Source organism: Crocodylus siamensis, chromosome 1 (assembly GCF_052110815.1).
Source record: "Crocodylus siamensis isolate JL-2025a chromosome 1, ASM5211081v1, whole genome shotgun sequence".
NCBI lineage: Eukaryota > Metazoa > Chordata > Crocodylia > Crocodylidae > Crocodylus > Crocodylus siamensis.
In genome coordinates, this window is record NC_143395.1 from 254,503,432 (window position 1) to 254,523,684 (window position 20,253).

A 20,253-nucleotide genomic window follows, 5' to 3' on the forward strand; every position below is an offset into this window, starting at 1 on the left:
ATGCAGGAGAGGACACATAGAATTGAAAACACACTAACATAAATTCAACATATGTTCATCAAGTGTAACACTAATATTTACTTTTTAATATGACTATGCTTGATTTTTATATCTTTTGAATTAAACTGTTGTGATATGTCAAGATATAAGAATGCACTGTTATCAATAATGATCAAGAAAACTGAAAAATAGGCATTTACTAGCTGAGTGAAAAGACACCCAGCAGTTACCACTTATGAAATGTCTCACTTAATGCTTCAGCTAGTTTGCACTGTCACACTGAAAGGGTTACCAATAGAAAGGCATGCACAGAAAAGATTTCTTCTAATGGGCAACTGTGTACAAATGAGGGTTAGCAAGAAAAAGAGGCCACAAAAGCCTTTTTGGCAGGTGATATCCAGTATGAATCCTGCCAGTGGTGGGTTTTTTGGTTTTGTTTTTTTTGGGGAGGGGGTGGTGGTCTGTGATTTGACTAGAGTCTTAAATGAAGAATAGGAACTTCAAGTAGACCAAGCAGGGGGCTGGACTCAATGATCTCCCAAGGTCCCTCCCAGCCCTAATGTCTACAAAATCTATGAAGTACTAGAACAAAAATAGGCATGTCGCCATGATGGCTACATGCCAGGTATAACCAGACTCTCTATACTGCATTTGGGCAATCAGGATTAACACAATATGTATTTTTATATAGAAGATAAAACAGCTTAAAGATGAGATGGAAGGAATGACCATGAAAATTAAATGTAATGGTTTTCAAAGAATATTAGTTGCATCTTTAGTAACTATAACATAAGGAGGAATATTCTGCACTGGTCTGGTCCTGCAGGGAGCAAACCCAGAAAGCCAAGGCTGCAACTGATCTCTAACTAGCTTCAAGTATCAAGGACAATAAAAAGTCCTTTTTCAGATATGTAGGGAGCCAGAGGAAAAGAAGGGCAACATTAGACCCCTGCTAAACCAGATGGGACAACTGACAACTGATGCCCAGGAAAAAACCAACCTATTAAATGGGTACTTTGTGTCAGTCTTTCATCAGTCTCATGGGAGGCCTATGCCCACTATGGGACAGGGAGGTCCGAGTGAAGGAGGTCCCTTGCCCTCCATCAATGCTGACCTTGTGAACACCTTGAGAGGCTGGACACCTTCAAGTCAGCTGATCCTGACAATCTACACCCCAGGGTATTCAAGGAGCTGGTGAGCATCATAGCCCAGCCTCTGGCATGGATCTTCAAGAAATCCTGGCACTGGTGAACTGTCCGAAGATTGGAAGAAGGCCAATGTGGTGCTTATTTTCAAGAAAGGGAGGAAAGTGGATCCGGCAAACTATAGGCCCATCATCCTGACTTCTATCCCAGGGAAGGTCTTGGAAAAGTTCCTTAATGGACTGGCCAATGCCAACATTGCGGGTAGGTCTTGCTTGACCAATCTCATTTCCTTTTACGACCAGATGACCTATCACCTGGACAAGGGAGAAGAGATTGATGGCATATATCTTGACTTCAAAAAAGCCTTCAATCTGGTATTCCATGGTCACCTCTTGGCAAAACTAGCCAATTGTGGCCTTGGGTCCACCACGATTCGCTGGCTGGGAAATTGGCTCCATGGTCAGACCCAGCATGTGGTAACTGACAGAAGTCAATTGTCATGGTGTCCTGTGACCAGTGGGGTCCCCCAAGGCTCTGTCCTTGGACCCATATTGTTCAACATCTTCATTAATGATGTAGACATTGGAGTCAGAAGTGGACTGGCCAAGTTCACTGATGACACCAAACTTTGGGGCAAAGCCTGAAGACAGGCGGGTGATCCAGGCTGACCTGGACAGGCTCAGCAAATGGGCAGATGAGAACCTGATGGTGTTTAACACTGAAAAATGCAAGGTTCTCCACCTTGGGAGGAAAAACCTGCAGCATCTTTATAGGCTTGGCAGTGCTACTCTGGCTAGCACTATGAAAGAGAGACTTGGAGGTCAGCACTGACCACAGGATGAACATGAGCCTTCAGTGCAATGCTGCAGCTAGTAAAGCGACCAAAATGCTGGCTTACATCCATAGATGCTTCTCGAGCAAATCCTGAGATGTCATTCTCCCCTTGTATTCAGCCTTGGTCAGGCCGCAGCTGGAGTAGTGCATCCAGTTTTGAACCTCACAATTCAAAAAGGATGTGGAGAAGCTTGAGAGAGTCCAGAGGAGAGCCACGCGCATGATCAGAGGTCAGGAAAACAGACCTTACGATGACAGACTGAGAGCCATGGGGCTCTTTAGCCTGGAAAAGCACAGGCTCAGGAGTGATCTGATGGCCCCCTATAAGTTTATCAGGGGTGACCACCAGTATCTGGGGGAAAGTTTGTTCACCAGAGCGCCCCAAGGGATGACTAGGTGGAACGGTTATAAACTCCTGCAAGACTGTTTCAGGCTGGACATAAGGAAGAATTTCTTTACTGTCTGAGTTCCCAAGGTCTGGAAGAGCCTGCCATTGGAGGTGGTTCAAGCACCTACACTGAACACCTTCAAGAGCAAATTGAATGCTTATCTTGCTGGGATCCTATGACCCCAGCTGACTTCCTGCCCTTTGGGCAGGGGGCTGGACTCGATGATCTTCCAAGGTCCCTTCCAGCCCTAATGTTTATGAAATCTATGAAACTTATAATAGTAACCTGCAACATTAACTGCCATTTTAGAAACTCAGGAAACTGGCTTCTGTTTCTTACATTGTAAAACATCTTTCCTATAACAGGAAGATAGCTTTTTTCTAATGTTTAGCAGAACCTATTTATATATGGCTTGATCACCATAAATCAGACTCAGTTTGTGGCAATGCTCCAAGTGCTCTAAAAGCTGCTAAAGAACCACAATGAAGTGATCTATTACGAGCCTATTAAAAATAAAAAGGAGTACAAATGGAAAAACAGTATAGAATTTCTTTTATTTCACCACACCTTTAGCTTTCAGGTTTAGTTCGTTAATTCATCTGGGCTCTGACCCGGACATTTTGAATGAACTTTGAATCATCCATCATTTGTAGGACGAAGGTCATAAAGTATCCCTATGCCTGCAATGAGTTAATCAATAGGCTAGTAACTTGAAGACAAGACTTGAAACATTTAGATTTATAGAATAATTCTGTTTTTAAATTGTATTTAAGATCCATTAAATTTTAGCTCCAATTCAATGATTCACAGAATTTCAGTAGTAATTGAACAACTGATTGTATTTTTTCTACCAAGTATCACATTACAATTCATCTAAGGGGAAAGATGAATGACAATCCCTTAATGAATTTCTCTAAATTGTTCACTGAACAAAAGTAATTGTAGAAGTTTGGAGTATTTTTCTGGTGCCAGTAGAAAGGCGAGTTGATCAGCACCTTTTCCATTTTTATGAATCATCTAACATTTTAGTTCATTTTAGTTATAAAGAATCAGATAAAGTTGGTTCAGAAAGTGTTTTTGAAAATCTGTTTCTTCGTTTTGTATGGACTAAGGCCTTTTAAGTTCGCACAGTTGGAACAGATATCTCCAGAGGGAGTGTGTCCATGCCAAGATACTAAGTGTTGTTAAGGCTATTCTTGCCTAACTTTCCAATCTGAATTAAATTAAAAACTAAGAACAGTAAAGTTTGTTTTCTTGTAATTTAGACCTGATATTCCGAAAGAGGGAAAAAGAGATTTGCCGAAACTAGCAACAGATAGGGAGAACATGTTTCTTTAATCTTCACTCTAGCAACATTAATTCTAATTTCTAACCATTAAATATTGCAAGGCTGTCTGAATGGTTAACCAGTAACCAGTGAAATTACATATTAGACATACAGAGTAAATGCTCTGATACATAAAATGGCATTGCACCAAACTATGATTGCATACTTTGGCAATTTTCATTAAGTACACTGCCAGAACGAGACTAAGCAAATCCACATCTTTTTGCTTATTCTACAGCACAACTAATAAAAAAACAGAAGGGAAAATATGGAGGTTTATTCTGGTTACTGTTGGCCAAAATCCTATTATCACTAAAAGAAACCAGACTTTGCCTTTGGTCAGAGTAGTTAAATGAACTAAGTGTCAGTAAAAAATGCACATTGTTCAACAAAGGCCAGATAGTGATATATTTAGAGAGGAATCATTTGTCATGATAGCAGGCCAAAAATATCCTTTACCCCAGAGAACTGTTTTGTTAGTGTTCACCTCATTTGTCTTAACTAGTCAGGAAAATAATCAAGTCCAGAGTGTATATTGTGGGCATCAGCCTGATTCCCTGATGCAGGCAAAATTTCAGTTCACCATTTTTGTCCAAGTAAGAAGGAAACAGACTCATCAGTTTTCTGATTTGTGTCAATGAATTCTATGATGTAGTAACTGGTATTAATGTCAGTGCCTGACCTACCAAACTAAGTCTAGAGCTGAGACACTCACTTTTTAAGGTTCTAAAACTGCCTGTTTAAAGAACTAACAAAATGAAATGTGGAAGTTTCCTTCAAAGTTACTTTTAATAACTGCTTTGTCCTTTGCAGGAGCACAGGAGGAGGGAGGCTAAGAAAGCAAAAAACCTCAATGTGATGTTTACTGCTCAGTAGCCTAATAACATGGCACAACAGTATATTAACACAGTTTTTGATCAGCCCAGTATTGTGCTGTGTTATTAGGCTACTGCGCAGTAAGTGTCTTTTGTAGATGCGCTGAGTGTTGGAAACAGCATAGTTACTTACATAGCTCGTGAAGGGGAGCTCATTATGCCTTGCTCTCTTAAAAGCAAATTGGTTCCTGCAGAAACTCCACTGAGAGGTGGGAAGCTTACCTGACAAGTTTTATCATCCTGTTCCATCCTTTCCTACTTGCTTTCTGTCTCCTTCCTCAGCACCACACGGGCCCAATACCCTCTCTTGTATACTCTCAGCTGCCCCTTTAATTCAGCCACATACTTTTCATAAATCTGAAGCTGGCTTTTCAAGTCTGAAATCCTTCTCTCGCATAGATCATGCCATGCTAGTATTTCCTGTGTAACAACAGCAGCACACTCTGACAACTCCTGTATATGCTGTCTTTGCAACATACGGAATGCAGCTTCCCAATCTTTCGCTCCTTGTTTCCAATGCTCTTTTGCATCTGCCTCTAATCTAATCTCCTTTTTAGCCACCTCTAAAGCTTCCTTAAGCTCTATGATTTCCAGTTTGTGGGTTGTGGCTGTGTTGGTCTGACGTAGGCAGGCAAGGTTCTTTGAGTAGAGGTAATATCTTTTATTAAACCAACTGATTAGTTGGAAAAAGTTCTTGGGAAGCTTTCAGGTGCACTCACCCTTCTTCAGGCATAAGGAGTCTCTGCTGTTCTGAGACTCCAAGAAATGAGAGAAGCTAAAAGTGTGGCAGGACGTCAGTGACAATGTAAAGAGGTAGAAATATGTAGAATTTTGCAGGACAGAATGCCAAGCTGTCTTTACATGTCTTTTGCTAGAGTTTCAAAACAATACATAATACATATCAACATACTTAAAAAGTATAGATGCTATAAAAAAGATACTGTATTTAGTAGAATCCAAGATGAGCCGCCCCCCCCCCCCCCAAATCAACCTAGGGGAAAAATCCCTTCACCTTGGATTTGAGTACAAATTGGGGGGGGGGGAAGGGGCCAGGCAGGTAACTGTGGTGGCTCTGACGCCATGCTTTTTCACTGCCCTCAGGTTTTAAGCTGGAATTACTGCCCTCTATATCCACCTACCTCCCCTCTGCTTCTGCTTATCCTCTGTCAAAGCTGCAGCCTCATTCTAGCTGAGAGCATGAAATACATGGTTGCTCTGGCTCTCACCCAGCTGTGCAATATGTGGGCAGTGGTGGCAGCTTCAGCTCCAGTCTGGGGCTAGGGTCAGGGCTTGTGCCAGAGCAGGGGCAGGCAATTATTTTGGGCCGCTTACTGAGTTTTGGCAAGCCATTGAGGGCCGCATGACAGGCAGCCCAGGGCAGATTAATATTAATTTTTAAATTTTTTTAGGGGCCCTGCAGGCCAGATAGAATGTCTTGGCGGGCTGTATCTGGCCTATGGGCTGCATTTTGCCCACCCCTGTGCTAGAGCTACCACCATCAAAACTGTTGCTGCCTAGCCAGGCAGGACTGGAGGCACTATGTGCTCTGTAACCCCCTGGCCAAAGTGGGGCCAGAATCAGAGCTGCAATGAAGGGTAAGCAAGAACTAGGGGACAAGCAGCAAGTGGAGGAGGCGATAGGCACATCTGGGGATAGGCACTTCATGGGGTGGGGAAATCAAGCAGGAGAAGGGGAAAGTGGTAGGGTTGCAGGCACCATGGAGTACAGGTACTGTGGGGAAGGAAGGTGCAAGGTGGCAAAGTACAGGGGTGGGGGTACACACACCACAGGGAGGGGCAGGTGACAGGGGGTGCAGGCACTGGAAAAAGAGCAGGTAGCATGGGGGGGCAGGTGGCAGTGGGAACTTTGACTCCCCCACTGCCTGCCCCCCTGCTGCTACTTGTCTTGCTGCAGCAGTGGGCGTACAGGAGTGGAGGGAAAGAAGAGGTAAAAAAGTAAGCAGATTCTCCAATAATTAGATTCTATACATGGAAAATTATAACCAATGTATACATTTGCCAACTATATAATCTAATTATCAGGGAGAAGAATCGTATTAAATTTGAACTTGCCTCAGATTCAGGTAAAGCTGGTATATTAAAAAAGCAGAGGTTATGAGCATAAATTCATTAAAGGCTAGTCCCTTTGTCTACTTCAGCAAGAAAGATGCAAATTTAGTTCTGTCAACTGAATACTACTAAACTTGTTGGTGACAAGATACCACAAATAAGACCAGGCTAAAAGGTGAAAATGAGGTCAAATTTAAGATTCAGCTTCAATAAAGCCAATCTCTTGAGGGATTGGGGTATCCGATTACATTGTTTATTCCAGATCTTTGAATAAGACTTCTGACTAGTATGTTTTGTATGGAGAGGAGTTAAAAACCATCAACATACTTCAGTCTGATCAGGTTTTGTTTTGGAAGCATGTGCCCACTGAGCTAACAGCAGCATACAGCCTTCTAAATGTATTAACAACTAAAAACGATGTTGTATCTTTAGGGACAAGGAACTCATTAAATCAAACTGATTAAATCTAAAGCTCCACAGTGCCCTATCAACCTATATTAGCTACAGTCCAGTAACAATATATAATACAAAAGAAAAAACACAGTGCTGATATTATATAATGTAGTAATCATGAAAGCAACCTTCAAAATGTCAATAATTATTCTCATTTTGAAATAAAGGTCAGTAGAGTACCTTTGTAGCACTGACACTCAGTAGGAGTTGGAAAGTAAAGATTGAGTTTCATGTCTGCAAGTTAACTTAAATAACAAATGGCCCCAGTTTGTCTGTTCATTTAGGCTCTTGTTAGTTTTCCCATAATTGTGAGATCAGTAGTCAAATAGAACAGAAGATTCATCACTGATAGAATCTTTGTCCAAGATTTACAGTCCTTTAATTTGTGTGCTTTGAGGTCTTGGGGGCATTTTTCAGTAGCTTTTCCTTATCCTGTAGGGATTTGTGTATCTTTAACCAAGGACTATGTTAATCCTTACATTAAATGATAACAGAAAGGTAGCCTTCACTAGTTGTTAAATTAGAATTAAAAACTAAATTGCTTCCTAAAAAACAGAGAAAGATCAGAGAAATGTAAAAAAAATAATACTGGAAACTGCATGAGATGAGATAGCTCTGGAATGAATTAAAAACTAATTCTTTCCAGAAAAATTAATGCTTGATTATTAGTATTTCAGTACATCTCAAAAATGACAATTCACAAAAAAAGTAAATACATGCATACCCAGGACAGCATATAATCTTTAACTGACAAACTATATGAGAATGTTATAAACAAGGATCCGCGTTTTCCATTTCCCATGGAAAAATGGAGGAAAATGTGGATTTTCCCCATTACCCAAGAAAAATGTGGATTTTCTCATTTCAAATGGAGAAACCTGTGAATTTTGCAGTTTTGCAAAGAGCTTTCGGTAGGCTGGCAGAGTTCCAGCCTGTAAGAGGCTGGGGGGGAGTGGGAGGAGGACTGTCAAGCAGGGGGGAGCCATGTGCATGCTACAATGTGTGACAGCAGGTCCCCACTGGGCAACAGGATGGGGACACAGGTAGCACTGCTGGCAGGCAGGGGAGACCCATGCCCCCCCGATCTGTGTGCAGGGTGGGCACAGGTTGCCCACTGTGGGCTCACCTTCCTGCTCTGTTGCCCTCCCCCAGGGCCACCTCAGCCCAGCAGGTGCGACTCAGCACTGCAGGACACAGTGGAGCCACACGGGGAAGCTGCTTGTTGCTATGAGCTCTGCGCTGCCCTGGCAAGGTGTTCCCTGCCTGTGTGGTAGCAGTGAGAGGCACAACCCCTTGCCACCACCCCTGCTGCTGCCATGTGGGCAAGGGATGCCTTGCCAAGGCAGCACAGAGCTCACAGCAACAAGCAGCTTCCCCACACGGCTTCTCTGTGCCCTGAAGCTCTGGGTTACACCTGCTGGGCTGAGGGACGACAGCAGGTGGGAACTGGAGCCCGCAGTGGGCAGCCTATGCCCACCCCTGCCCTGCCCTGCACACAGATCTGGGGGGCACGGATCCCCACTGCCCCCACAGGAGCGCACACAGCAGTGGGGAGCTAGCTCCATCCCCAGCCTAAGCCTACAGCAGGCTGGCAGGCAGCTAGGGGTGGAGCCAGGTTCTGCTCTGCTGCAGCAGCTGCCACATCCTGCCAGGGGACAGGAGGCTGTAGACCCGGGTCCCTGGCCCTGTAGCCTTGGCAGCTGGGCGCCATCTCTGGGAGGCTTGGGGGGGTAGGGAGGGGGGAGTGAAAGGCACGAGCCCACAGGGCTAAGGGGGAGTGAGGGGCAACAACAGGGCTGGGAGGGGCACCAGTAGGGCTAGGGGAAAGTGAGGGGCTTTTCATTTTAATCACAAATTTTGGGGGAGAATTTGCAGCTTTTTAAATGAAGGAAAACCAGGATCCGTGGTTATAAACAAGGGAGGAAGGAGGGGGACCTATAGAGGAGGAAGTAAACCTCGGTCCCAAATCAAAAGTACCATTCAAACCAGTGTAACCACTCAATTCCAGACATCAAGGTTCGATTTCAAAATATTTTCTTTCTTACAGGTTTTAATCAGTAAATACATACTTGACATGGAAAATTGCTCGGGCTTCAGAATTAGTCCTATGAGATGAGCTATTATGAAGCCAAAAGCCATGAACAAGGACATGAATGCCTGCACTGTATGAGGTCAGTCAGAAAATAATGCTGCCTAATTTTGTCCATGGACATGGAGGGTGTTCTTATTGGCTTTGTTCCTAAGTGCTCTACAGAAAACTGAGATAAAGATCCTAAAGAAACTGAAACCTCGTATGCAAAGAGCTAGTTCCAATACAGAAATCTCTGAAGTGCTGTTTCTGTGTGATAATATTCACCTATGTACCAGCTTGTATGCCAAAAACATAATCTCACTGTTTGAATGGACTGTGCAGCCCCATCCTTTGTACAGACTGAACAATTAAAGTCAGATTATAAGGGTGACAGCAATGATGAAGGCTCTGTGACAGTGGCTGCACATCAACTGCAGGATTTTTACAATGTCAGGGTACATACCCATGCTCACAAACAGTAAAAGGCCACTGATGGAGAAAGAGACTATACTGAAAAAATTGCTGCATTCAGCGATGATGTACACTTTCTGTACAAACTTAGTATTTTTTTAAATATTATTTGGATGAGAAAAGAATATACTAGTTTCTGAAAGAGTCTCTCCCCTAATACAGACCAGTTACAAACATTTTCAAAAATAATTGTGGTTATACTTTATTAAAAATAAATAAATACATTTTGGCTTAATTACTTCTGTTTTCAAGGAAAAACATTCTGTTTACTTCGCTGATGGGAATATCCCTCAATGCAGGAATTGCTTCTTCTTGATAGTTCTTCTGTTGCTGATTTTTTGCATAGTTATCTGCAGGAAAATTAGATACTTCCCTATTAACACAGATGCTATGTAATCTTCTACTTTGTGTGTTTACATACTGTAAGTGTTACTAGAAACTCCAACCCTTTGTCAAGTTAATACTTCTGTACATCCAAATCATAATGCAGGACTTCACAACATTTAATAAATGAAGTAAAATTACAGATAATTCAGATTCCATGTCCTTCTAGTTCAATAAAATGAACGTAGTTTGCAGGCAACAATATTTTAGCTAAAGGAGGAATTAACATGCTACTCCCACTAGCAGAGCAAGGTTCATAGACTTGATTCAAGACTCAGAGTTAAATTCTGCCTGTGGATTGGTACTGCTGGCCCATTTTATTTTCTTTAGGACTCTGCAGGCGATCAAGCTACTATTCTAGTCATTATCTTTAATGTAAAGCCTACACCTCTCTATTTCCACTGTACTGTAATCTGAGCTCAAGTCACATCAGTGAAATATTCCTTAAATAATACTTTTACAGGTACGTATCGGGAGCCAAAGAATGCGAGTCAAATATTACTGGGACACCTTAGATTGCAATCCCATGCTAAAGCAAATAATTGTGGCCTTGCTCCAAAATGGGCTCCATTAACAAACAGAAGTATTGGCATCCTGAGAAAGACTGGGAAAGTTTGAAGACAGGCCTGTATTTTTCAGCTGACCAAACTGGACAGTTGAACAGTACAGTTCACAGAAAAGAGAACAGCAAATGCTTGAGCAAGACATCCGTTTAAGACAACGAACTTAGAGAAGAACAAAAAAAGTTACACAGTACTTTACTTGCTACATTTTTTTTTATATATAGTTTAATCATTACATATTTTATAAGAAGTATTTTTAAGAGCAAATCTTATGCACCAAAAATTACACTTCAGGCAAACGTGCTTACAGTTTGGGTTTTTTTTAATGTTTTGGTAAGAGACAGGAAATTATTACCTGTAATGGTATGTGTTGAGTTGAGTGGAGCAGTACTCATCATGTTAATACCAAAAAGTAGAACATAAGCAACTCCTATAGTAACGAGGAGGTATACCGGCAAAGCAATGGCCCAGTACCTGCAGAATAAGATGCATTTCAAAGCTATAAATCAGGAAAAAAAAGTTGGATAAAAAAATATAATTTCCAGGAAAAAAAAAGAAAAAAAAATTAAGCAAAAGTGTAACAAGAAGAGCTTTCAGAACTTAAGTGAGAACTTTAAACATACCAAAAAGATCACACAGTCTCATTTACTTACTACCCACTGGTGGCCAATTACAACTGCAATAATCATGGTTTAAACCACAAGATTACTTCATTAAAAACATAGTGAAATAGCCATGTATTCACTTTAACTCACTGATAATTTTTCAAAGCAAATTACTATTTGTGTAAGATTTTTTTTTTGCAAAAGTACTCCAGTTGTCTGTCAGAGGAACAATAGTAAGTCTTCTTTTTCAAACTGGATGAAATGCAAGACCTATTATGCTACATAAATAGCACTGGTACATTTCTAGTTTTGTTATTTGAAAAAAAGGTTCAAAGACTTTCATAATATTGATACAAGGACAGTTTTATAAACTAAATGATTTGAACCTACTTTTGAGGCCAGTATGTTAGTCCCAATGAGAATAACCAGGATTCAGGAACATATGCCCAAACAAGGTATAGCACTGTGCAGAAAAAGTGAAGTTAGAACTCTTTTTTATTCTGAAATAATGTTAACTTTACCATTGTGATCAAAATACTAAGTCAGCACTTACAGTACTGTCATTATAAATCACTCAAATAAATGACAACTTGTTCTACAGCAGTTGTTCCTATAAGGCCTTACTAGACCGTAAGTGCCATACTGGATGAGTCCAATGACTCATATATTGCCTCTGATGGATAAAGGAGTGGATGCTTTAGAGGGATAAATCTAAGGCTGAAACAGGTATGTCTAGAGCAGGGGTGGGCAAAATGGTGGATCCAGCCGATGGCTGGATTTCCCAGCATGCTGTGGCCTGTTTCCATGAAGACCCCAGCAGCTGTGGGCCTGTGACAATGTGGGACCAGGGTTTCCATGGAGACTGGCTCCAGTAGTGCTGGCAGGGTGTGCGGCAGGATGGGGAGCTGCTCCCGGGCCAGGATCCTGTGGCAGCAACAGTATGGTCTGGAGGTGGGCAGAGTCGCGATCCACTTGGTATTCAGCGTTTTGCCCGGCCCGGTCTGGAATGATAGATATCCTATCCCTGGCACCTACCATCATTGGTTCAGAGATGCCAGAGGATACATCTCTGATTGCTCTCTTTAATAACGGTTTCATCACCCACAAAACTGACTATTCCTTTCAAGTCTTGCTAGCTTCCAACCAGCATGTCCAAAATATCAGGGAGAAGGACAACCCCACAAACAGTATCATGCACACAACTTGGTAGAAGGCAGGGCAGCACCTCAGAGACTAAGCAGGCAACAGTTTATTTTGGCAGATGCTATGAAGTAGCCCATCAGTTCTCAACCTTTTTTAGACTCAAGACACCCTCCCCTGCATCCATTTAGACTCAAGGCACCCCTTGGAAAATGTCAACGCTGAGCTTTTGCTCCTTTCTTAACTACAGCAAGTCTTCTTCTGCAGAGAGCTCAGGAAGCCCACAGCAAGGCAGAATGATTTTAAATGTATGGATTACTGTATGAAGTCACTGGGTTTATCTTGGTAATCGTGTGCATGCACCAAAGAGTGCTACCCTTGCATGACACTCCAGCAGCATCCCTAAAGGGATCACAGATAACTACTCAAGTAACATCTCACAGGTCTCCAAATTAGTCTTTAAAGCTAAAAAAAAAAAAAAAAGACAACCAGCTTGATTCATAGAATCATAGAAAATTAGGGCTGGAAGGGACAAGAGAACATCTAGTCCAACCCCCCTGCTCACAGCAGGACCACCCCCAAATAGATCATCTCAGCCAAAGCTTCGTCTAGCCAGGTCTTACAAACCTCCAAGGATGGAGCTTCCACCACCTCTCTGGGTAACCTGTTCCAATGTTTTACTACCCTCCTTGTGAGAAAGTTTGTCTTAATATCGAACCTAAATGTCCCTTGCTGAAACTTGAGACTGTTGCTCCTTGTTCCGTCACCTGTCACCACTGAGAACAGTCTAGCTCCATCCTTTCAAACCTCCCTTCAGGTAGTTGAAGGCTGCTATCAAATCTCCCTCAGTCTTCTCTTCTCCAGACTAAATAAGCCCAATTCCTTCAACCTCTCCTCAGAAGTCCTGCGCTCCGAAGTCTGACCCATTTTTGTTGCCCTCTGCTGGACTCTCTCCAACGTATCCACCTACTTTGTGAAGCAGGGGCCTGAAACTGGATGCAGGACTCCAGATGTGGCTTCCCCAGTGCTGGCCCAGGTTTGCCTGACCTATCCAAAAGCAAACCCCAGCAGCAGAAGAACAAGGTCCTGGTCATGCGTAAAGTGTAAAGGCAGGTCCAAGGCACCACTCTGCACCAGGGCACCCCAGACTGGCTTAAGACAGGCAGTCTGGCAGGGTGAGTAGGGATTGCAGTGGCAGAGACCCTCCTCCCTCTGGGCTGAAGGAACAGGGAGGGAGAGGTGGCTGAAACAGGGGCCACAGACTAGACCCAGCTGGGCTTGCACTAGGCCCGGCCAAGCAAAGCTTGGGGTTGCCCTGGGCAGCATTGCCAGGTCCTAAATAGTAAATGACTGTATTTGCTGAAAATATACAAATAAGCATGCAAATAAGCCTTTTTCTTTACTTCATACTGATCACTGAGAGTTGGCAGTGAGTCAAAAGTTGAAGCATTTCTTCATTGTGAGGTGAGCTGTCCTAAGGAAGTGCTGACAGTAAACCCAAATGTCACTTACGATTCCCTGACAGTAACATGGGTTTTGCATCTGCTGCATCCATCCTCTACCTCAAAAACGATCGGACATTTTGAACACGCTTATTACCATTATTGAGCGCACATCGTACAAGGGTTGCAATTACCGGACAAACCGGATAATTATCGTGCACCCGGCAACGCCGGCCCTGCGGGGCCAGCGCCGGCCGCCCGGCCGGGCCCCGCCCTCGCCTCCCCGCGGCACCTACTGAAGCCGAACTGGGCGGCGAGGAAGAGCACGAAGCCGTACAGCGCGCGCTCGGGCAGCGGCGACGGCGAGTTCTCCACCATGGCGGCTCGGCTCGCCTCCGCGCGGGTGAGTGACGTCACCACCTCGGGACAGAGCCAGCCCACGGAGGAGGCAGGGTGGGGAAGGCCGCTGCCCAGACGCTGCTCCGCATCCAATCGGCTAGTAACATCGGGTACGTCACCCCTATCCGTTATACCCCGCCTATAAGCGCCCAGCCGCTGCCTTGTGTTCTCTGTCCTACAGAAGAACCGCGAAGCGAGACCGCCACCTGCGCATGCGCGAGAGAACCGAACCCCTCCCCCCCACCTCGCGCGAACAACAGCGGCTGGCCCTTTGCGTAGGCGCGCGAAACACAGCCTGGCCCCGCCCCCCTGCAGCGTGGGGGCGCTGAGAGGAATGACGATTCACGTTCCTGACGTCAGAAGCCGGGCAGTCAATAGGGTGGCGTGAAGGGGCCCCCGCTGGTGGGGCGGAGTTGTTGTGCTGCGCTGTTGGGGCCCGTCCCTCACGGCGGTGCTGGCTGGAAGTGGCGGTGCAGCGGCTGCTGGGAGCTTCGGCCTCGAGCCGGTAAGTAGGGGTCGCGCGGGTGGCGGGTTGCTATTCCCTTCCTCTCTCTCTCTCCCTCCCCCTCCCCCCTTCTCCCCCCCATGTGGTGTTGGTCTCTCGCGGGGCTGGGGCCGGGGCCGAGGTGGGGTCTGGCTACAGCCCCCACGCCCCGTGGCTGAGGGGGAGCCCATTTGCCACGTGGATGAGGGCAGGTAGGGGCTGCTCGGGCCAGGTGGAGGCTCCGAAGCCCTGGGGTCTCGGGTGCTTCCGCAGGCCTCGGCGTGAAAGCTGGTTGGAAACTTCTAGTCATTAAACCTCTCCAAACCCGATTTGAGGAGCGGGGCTGGTGCTTTCAAGGTGCGATGGGTGGCTTCGCCTGTGTGGCCGGTTTGGATTATACAGTTCCCCCGGGATTTGCATGCAGCGTGTATAGTGCTGGTTAAAGGGCAGTTGGTGGTGGGAGTGATTGCAGGCTGCAGCTGTTTGTGGTTAGTGGAGGCAGCTGCTGAAGGGGCAGGGCATCCCCCCCCCCCCCCCCCAAAAAAAAAAGTACGATTAAGAATCTTGCAAAAAGGTGAGTGCCAGGATGCCAAGTTTCTTTGGGTAGATGTGATTATCTTTTATTAGACCAACTAAATACCCTGCAAAATTGTTTTGTGCAAGCTGTCGGGCACAAGCAGCCTTCTTCAGACATGGGAGAGTATGCTGGAGTTTGTGTGCTGTCCTGGCTAGAAGAGAAGCCAATGTGCAGATAGCAGGTCTGTGCAAATGCAGATGCCTGGCATGGAGGATCAGAGTGAATGGGAGACAATAGGTGTGAATGACAATGGGAGACAGGAGGGTGGTTCGGGGAGGGGGAATGTTGACCTGGTGATAATTGTAGCTGGTAAAATGGTGTTTACCTGACAAAGGGTTTAAACTCAAAAGCTTGCTAAGAAAAGTTTTTTTTTTTTCCAACTGTTTAAGTTGATCTAATAAAAGACATCAGATTCAGCCAAAGAACCTTGTCTAGCTGGTTAAGTGTAGTTTTTCCAGCTATTTAGTTGGTCAAATAAAAGTGATCACATCTGCCCAAAGAACCTTGTCTGCCTATGTTCTTAGACCAACACGATTACAGCCAACAACCTTAGTGCTAGGATGGGTTTAAGTGAGAAATACTTTCTGCCTTAATGTTTTGGTTTTTTTAATGCCTTTTGCTAGATTTTGATGAGCAAAGTAGATTATGCTGTTTTTTGAAGAAGCTGCTGTGAGCCATGCTGGTTTTTTGTATTGGTTATGGATTCCTGAAAAGGATTCTTTATCCCAAACCAGCTCTGTTAAACAGGAAGTGTTATAGCCTGCTGATCCAGGCCTAACTGAGAAAAATATAGGGAGAGAGGGAGGCCAGCTGGTGAGGGGTGGGGTGTGGGGGAGAGAGGGGGAGTGGCCACAGAGGAGGGGTTTGAGAGGGAGAAACTATTCATATCTTTTCTGAACCAGAGCATCATGTTGTTCAAGTAGCCTCGTCTACTGTTGGTTTGCAAACTCCTCACATGAATGAGTTTGGAATTTTTTGAATTGTTGTGGCTTCATCATCTTTATCACCTCATGCTCTCTCGTGAGACTGTAGGTAGCAGAGTCAATCTGACCTTCTCTCAGGGTCATTTTACTGCCAGTGTTAGCAACAGAACACCTTGGCTGTATCTCACGGGTCTCTGTTTTTATTGAGCTGAGAACTTGATGTTTATGAAGAAACAGCTGTTCACCTCTTTTAAAATTCTCATTCAAAAATTGCTATGGAACATCTGGGGGGGAAAAAAAGGCCAGTAGGGTGACCAGCTGTTCCTGTGTCATGGGCTGTAAACCATGGGATTTAACTTACCCTTCCTGTGATGACCTTTTTACTCTTATCAGTGGGCACAGGAAACATCTTTTTCTGCCTCAGAAAAAAGTACCTCTCTACCAAGTGCTCCGTCTGCTGCTTGAGAGACATGAGGTTTATGATGCACATCCCTCGGAGTAGTTTGTGAAGGTCATATTTAGTCTGGTACAGGAAGCAGTGTCCACGGTTCTTGCTTGGAGGATATCTTTAAAAAGTGCTCTGGCAAGCAGCCATTATACCTTATGCTAGAAAGGAGGAAATTAAACAAAAAAACTCTCAGTAGTTTTGACTCTGATACTAGGGTCTGCAGTTCTGACTAGAGTAACATTTGGTACAGGCAATATTGATGCTAACCCTGGGACAGGGACCCTGTGCTGTTGGCCTTAGGTGTTAGGCAATACACCTATACAAAGTGTGAGTATATTTCAGAGCATGTGACATGTTCATCTGTAAGGTGAACTCAAGCCAAGAAAAATCTTTTAAGTGTCACAATGTCAACCAATGAGAGCAAGGTACTGGTAATGCAGAGAAGGGGCAAGAGCAACCCAGGAGCTGTCACACCAGTGCCAACACCAGTTCTGAAATCTACACTGAGACTGAGACACCTTTCAAGAGGCACTTCTTTCCATATTATTGGCACTAGAACAAGCTAGAACTTCATTCAGTAGTGTTGTCATTCCTGACGGTATACTGTAGTTTTTGTTATCTCTAGGCCACTTCTTTTCCGCACATGGAACAGGAAGCTCTCTCGGAGGAGCTATAAATAGCTCTCTAAAGGGAACTATCTCAAGGAGGCATTGTTCATGTAGGGCTTCATAAATTGCCGTAAACAGGAGAGCCAGAGGCCAGTACCAGCCTGGCCATATAGCCCCCTTTGGGCTTGCTTATTTGTTAATGTGATGGGTAGTACAGTGCTGAAACAAAATACCCATGTGGGGCAAAAATAATGAGTACTGGCACCTACCTTCCTTTTTGTGTCCTTGTGCAAGGTATTTAGTAGAATTCACAGATATCATTGGTATCTGACAGGCCTTGTTGCGAGTACTTCTGCTGTGGCCTTGACCTTGCAGTTTCTGGGCTTTCAGCTGTCTTAATGCCCATGCCACCCCAGGCAACAGTCCTGGTACTGTTATGCAGGGTTGATTAAAAAAAATCAACACTGTTTTTAAACTAAGAGTTTTTTAAATTTAATTTTTTTTTATTTAGTTGTATTTTTTTATTATTTTTTTTTTTAATATGGATAGTTTTAATTTAAGATGCATTAAAGCTTAAAAATATCATCATGGAATAGGAATGATAACTTATACTATTTGAGACAATATATTCATGTAACCTTTTTAGAACAGGCTGTTGACTATATTAGGGGCCCAATCTTATGGGGTTCCCAGAGGCTTCTGTATACATTGGGTAGAGGTTTGTTTGGTTTTTTTTTAATCTTGATTAATGCAATTCAGTGCTCAGTCAAAGATCCCATTAAGCATCTCTGTAATATTTAGTTATAGTTCTCAACCTGGATTTGTGTGTCCAGCGATAATATTCCTTGTTAACAGCAGTATATGGAGACAAGAGAGAACAGACTTGATTACCTACCCATCAGCCTTCTTGTCTCTGCAAGTTTGTGTATGCAGTGTCATGCCCTTAACTCTCTAAAAGTGCAAAGTTTCAAGAAGTTAAATGAATCAAACAAGGATGCACTTCTTCTATGATGATTAAATTGAGGTTTCCTGCCCAGTGATTTCAGCCATGATTTAAATTGATAAGATTTAAATCAAATCCACTGTGATGTTGTGTAAACAGTTATAGTTTGAGCCATAGTTATGCAGGGGTGGGTAGAGGGGGGTCTCCTGGGTATGTACAATCCCAGATAAATAAATTTATCTAATGCTTTTACAGTTTGGTTTGTTAGTCCTAATGTTTACTTGCATCCTGTTTTCAGTCATTGAGGGGAACTTTACATGTGCTGGCGTGGGGGTGCGGCACTTTTAAGTGGCTCCTGAGAGCCTCTCTAATTAGAACACCCACATTATGTTGTATATTCAGCATTGCTCCCGCCATGATTTTGAAGCATGGGAACTCTGAATACACGTGACAACCTAATTGACACACTCCAGCAGACTCAATTCATCCAGCTCCATCAATTGAGCTTTAATTAGCACACTCAGACTAGCTCTAGCTCTAATTATCATGCTCCAGCAGACTCGATACTAATTGCAAGTGAACTCACTCAGGGCACCTACACAGGTGTCTGACCTATGTTCTGACGCATGCTGATTAGCTTGTGTCAGAGTAGGTGGGCTCTTGTAGGTGCCCCAAATAAGTACACTTGTATTTAGTTTTCATTAGGTTCAGGAACAGCCTGTATTTCTCATTAACTGTTTTACTAACTGGAAACTTTGTTGCATTGTGTATAGAGTTATAAAAGGTACTGACAAATGTGGTTTGAACTGCTCGCTTCTAGACATACAAGCCAGTTTAGAACAGCTTAACCTTCCTAAAATGTTTCAGAAGTATATTGAGATAAGCAGGTATTATTTTGAACTGTTCCTCTGTGAACTAGTTCAGTGTCATGTGGACACCAAGCTTTCCATGACTTTTGTGTTAAATTTGTCCTCTGGGGATCTTGCCTTTCCCCACGATCCCTCAGCCAGTCTTTTCCCTGAAGGTTGTCTTGTTGCTGGCAGTGGACCTCACTCCACAGTATTCCGGACTGATTTGGGATGGGGGTGGAAGGGTGAGCAGGTAGAAATTTTGTGTCAAACCACAGAATAACTTGTAGCATAGATTCTTCATGATTAAAGCTGTTCTCTTTCAATACGTGTGAAAATCCCTTTACTCACTTGATTTCTTTTTGGGATTAAAATTTCTAGAAAATGCCAGAGGCAAGGATTTCTTAGGATGATATCTTTTATTGGACCAGCTAAGTAGTTGGGATAAAGTTAGACAAGCTTTTGAATGCAAGACATTCTCTCTCGAGTCTAATCACAAGGAGCCAGGCCTTATAATCAGACCTGAGAGAGAATGTGTTACATTTGAAAGCTTGTCTAACTTTACCTAACTACATAGTTGGCATGCATACCAGGTGATTTTTTTTTTTCCTTCATATATTTTGGCTTTGCTTTCTAGGATCATGAACCATGGAAAAATCTCTACCTGACTCAGAGTTTGCTGGCATTGCTTTTTATGGTGGCTGCATTAAACCTTGTTGTCAGCTGGTAAGTAGCTGTATGAATAGGTAAAGCACAGGCTGAGTATCTGATGGCAATTCTTATTTAGTTCTCGTCTATAAACAGGGATGTAATTTTTTTTTTTAACTGAAATATTTAAGCTTTTCTAATTCATGGTGTGGGCACAACTCAGCTGGTATCAATATATCACAAGTTATTCCTTTTTCCATACTGGAATAAACTAGATCGGGGGTATCAGACATCTAGTCCATGGTGCCATATCATCTGACCTCAGTACTGCTTGTCTCTAGTATGGGCTACATGCACATGGCATGGGGCTGATCTGGGGTACATGCTGTATGTGACGTCTATACCAGACCATTTGTCTGCATTGAATCCAGAGCTGGTAGTATGTAGTGCTTATCCACAACTGACCTGTGCAGGCTGTGTGTGGTACATGGGGCTGAAGTCAGTGTCCTTACTGCAGAGGCAGAACACACACCCAGTCCAGGGTGCATGCTCTATGAGTCACCAGACAGCTCTATGGGCTGGTCTGTGGGCCTGGCTTAACCTGTAG

At 43.7% G+C, this 20,253-nt stretch overlaps 2 protein-coding genes across 8 annotated transcripts in view; one reads left to right on the forward strand and one right to left on the reverse strand.

Annotated features, from left to right (window-relative positions):
• Positions 1–9,820: 9,820 nt before the first annotated feature.
• PIGP (phosphatidylinositol glycan anchor biosynthesis class P) lies at positions 9,821–14,364 on the reverse strand. Of its 2 annotated transcripts, none has more exons than XM_090060667.1 (4): positions 13,839–14,364; positions 11,577–11,649; positions 10,937–11,055; positions 9,821–9,984 (listed from the first exon to the last, which is right to left on the reverse strand). In XM_090060667.1, exons 1-4 carry the CDS (start codon positions 13,879–13,881, stop codon positions 9,866–9,868), a joined length of 354 nt encoding a protein of 117 aa, XP_089916793.1. In that variant the 5' UTR covers positions 13,882–14,364; the 3' UTR covers positions 9,821–9,865. The 2 variants fall into 2 exon arrangements, with proteins under 2 accessions (XP_089916793.1, XP_089916783.1); XM_090060657.1 differs by having other exon boundaries at positions 14,065–14,359.
• Positions 14,365–14,497: 133 nt separating this feature from the next.
• The window catches only part of TTC3 (tetratricopeptide repeat domain 3), an 88,764-nt gene continuing 83,008 nt past the window's right edge, over positions 14,498–20,253 (forward strand). For 2 of the 6 annotated variants that reach the window (XM_090060553.1, XM_090060560.1), the window contains exons 1-2: positions 14,519–14,672; positions 19,636–19,724. In XM_090060553.1, the coding sequence (XP_089916679.1) occupies positions 19,647–19,724 (78 nt within the window). In that variant the 5' untranslated portion in view covers positions 14,519–14,672; positions 19,636–19,646. Of the gene's footprint in view, positions 14,673–19,635; positions 19,725–20,253 lie in introns of all 6 variants that reach the window. The other 4 variants (XM_090060609.1, XM_090060576.1, XM_090060566.1 and 1 more) reach the window with 4 other exon arrangements.

Coding starts and splice junctions, on each gene's coding strand:
- PIGP (XM_090060657.1), bottom strand. CDS start 14,146: ATGGTGGAGAACTCGCCGTCGCCGCTGCCCGAGCGCGCGCTGTACGGC. Junction 11,056..11,576: donor CTAACATACTGGCCTCAAAA/GTAGGTTCAAAT, acceptor CTTATTCTGCAG/GTACTGGGCCATTGCTTTGC. Junction 9,985..10,936: donor CTCAACACATACCATTACAG/GTAATAATTTCC, acceptor ATTTTCCTGCAG/ATAACTATGCAAAAAATCAG.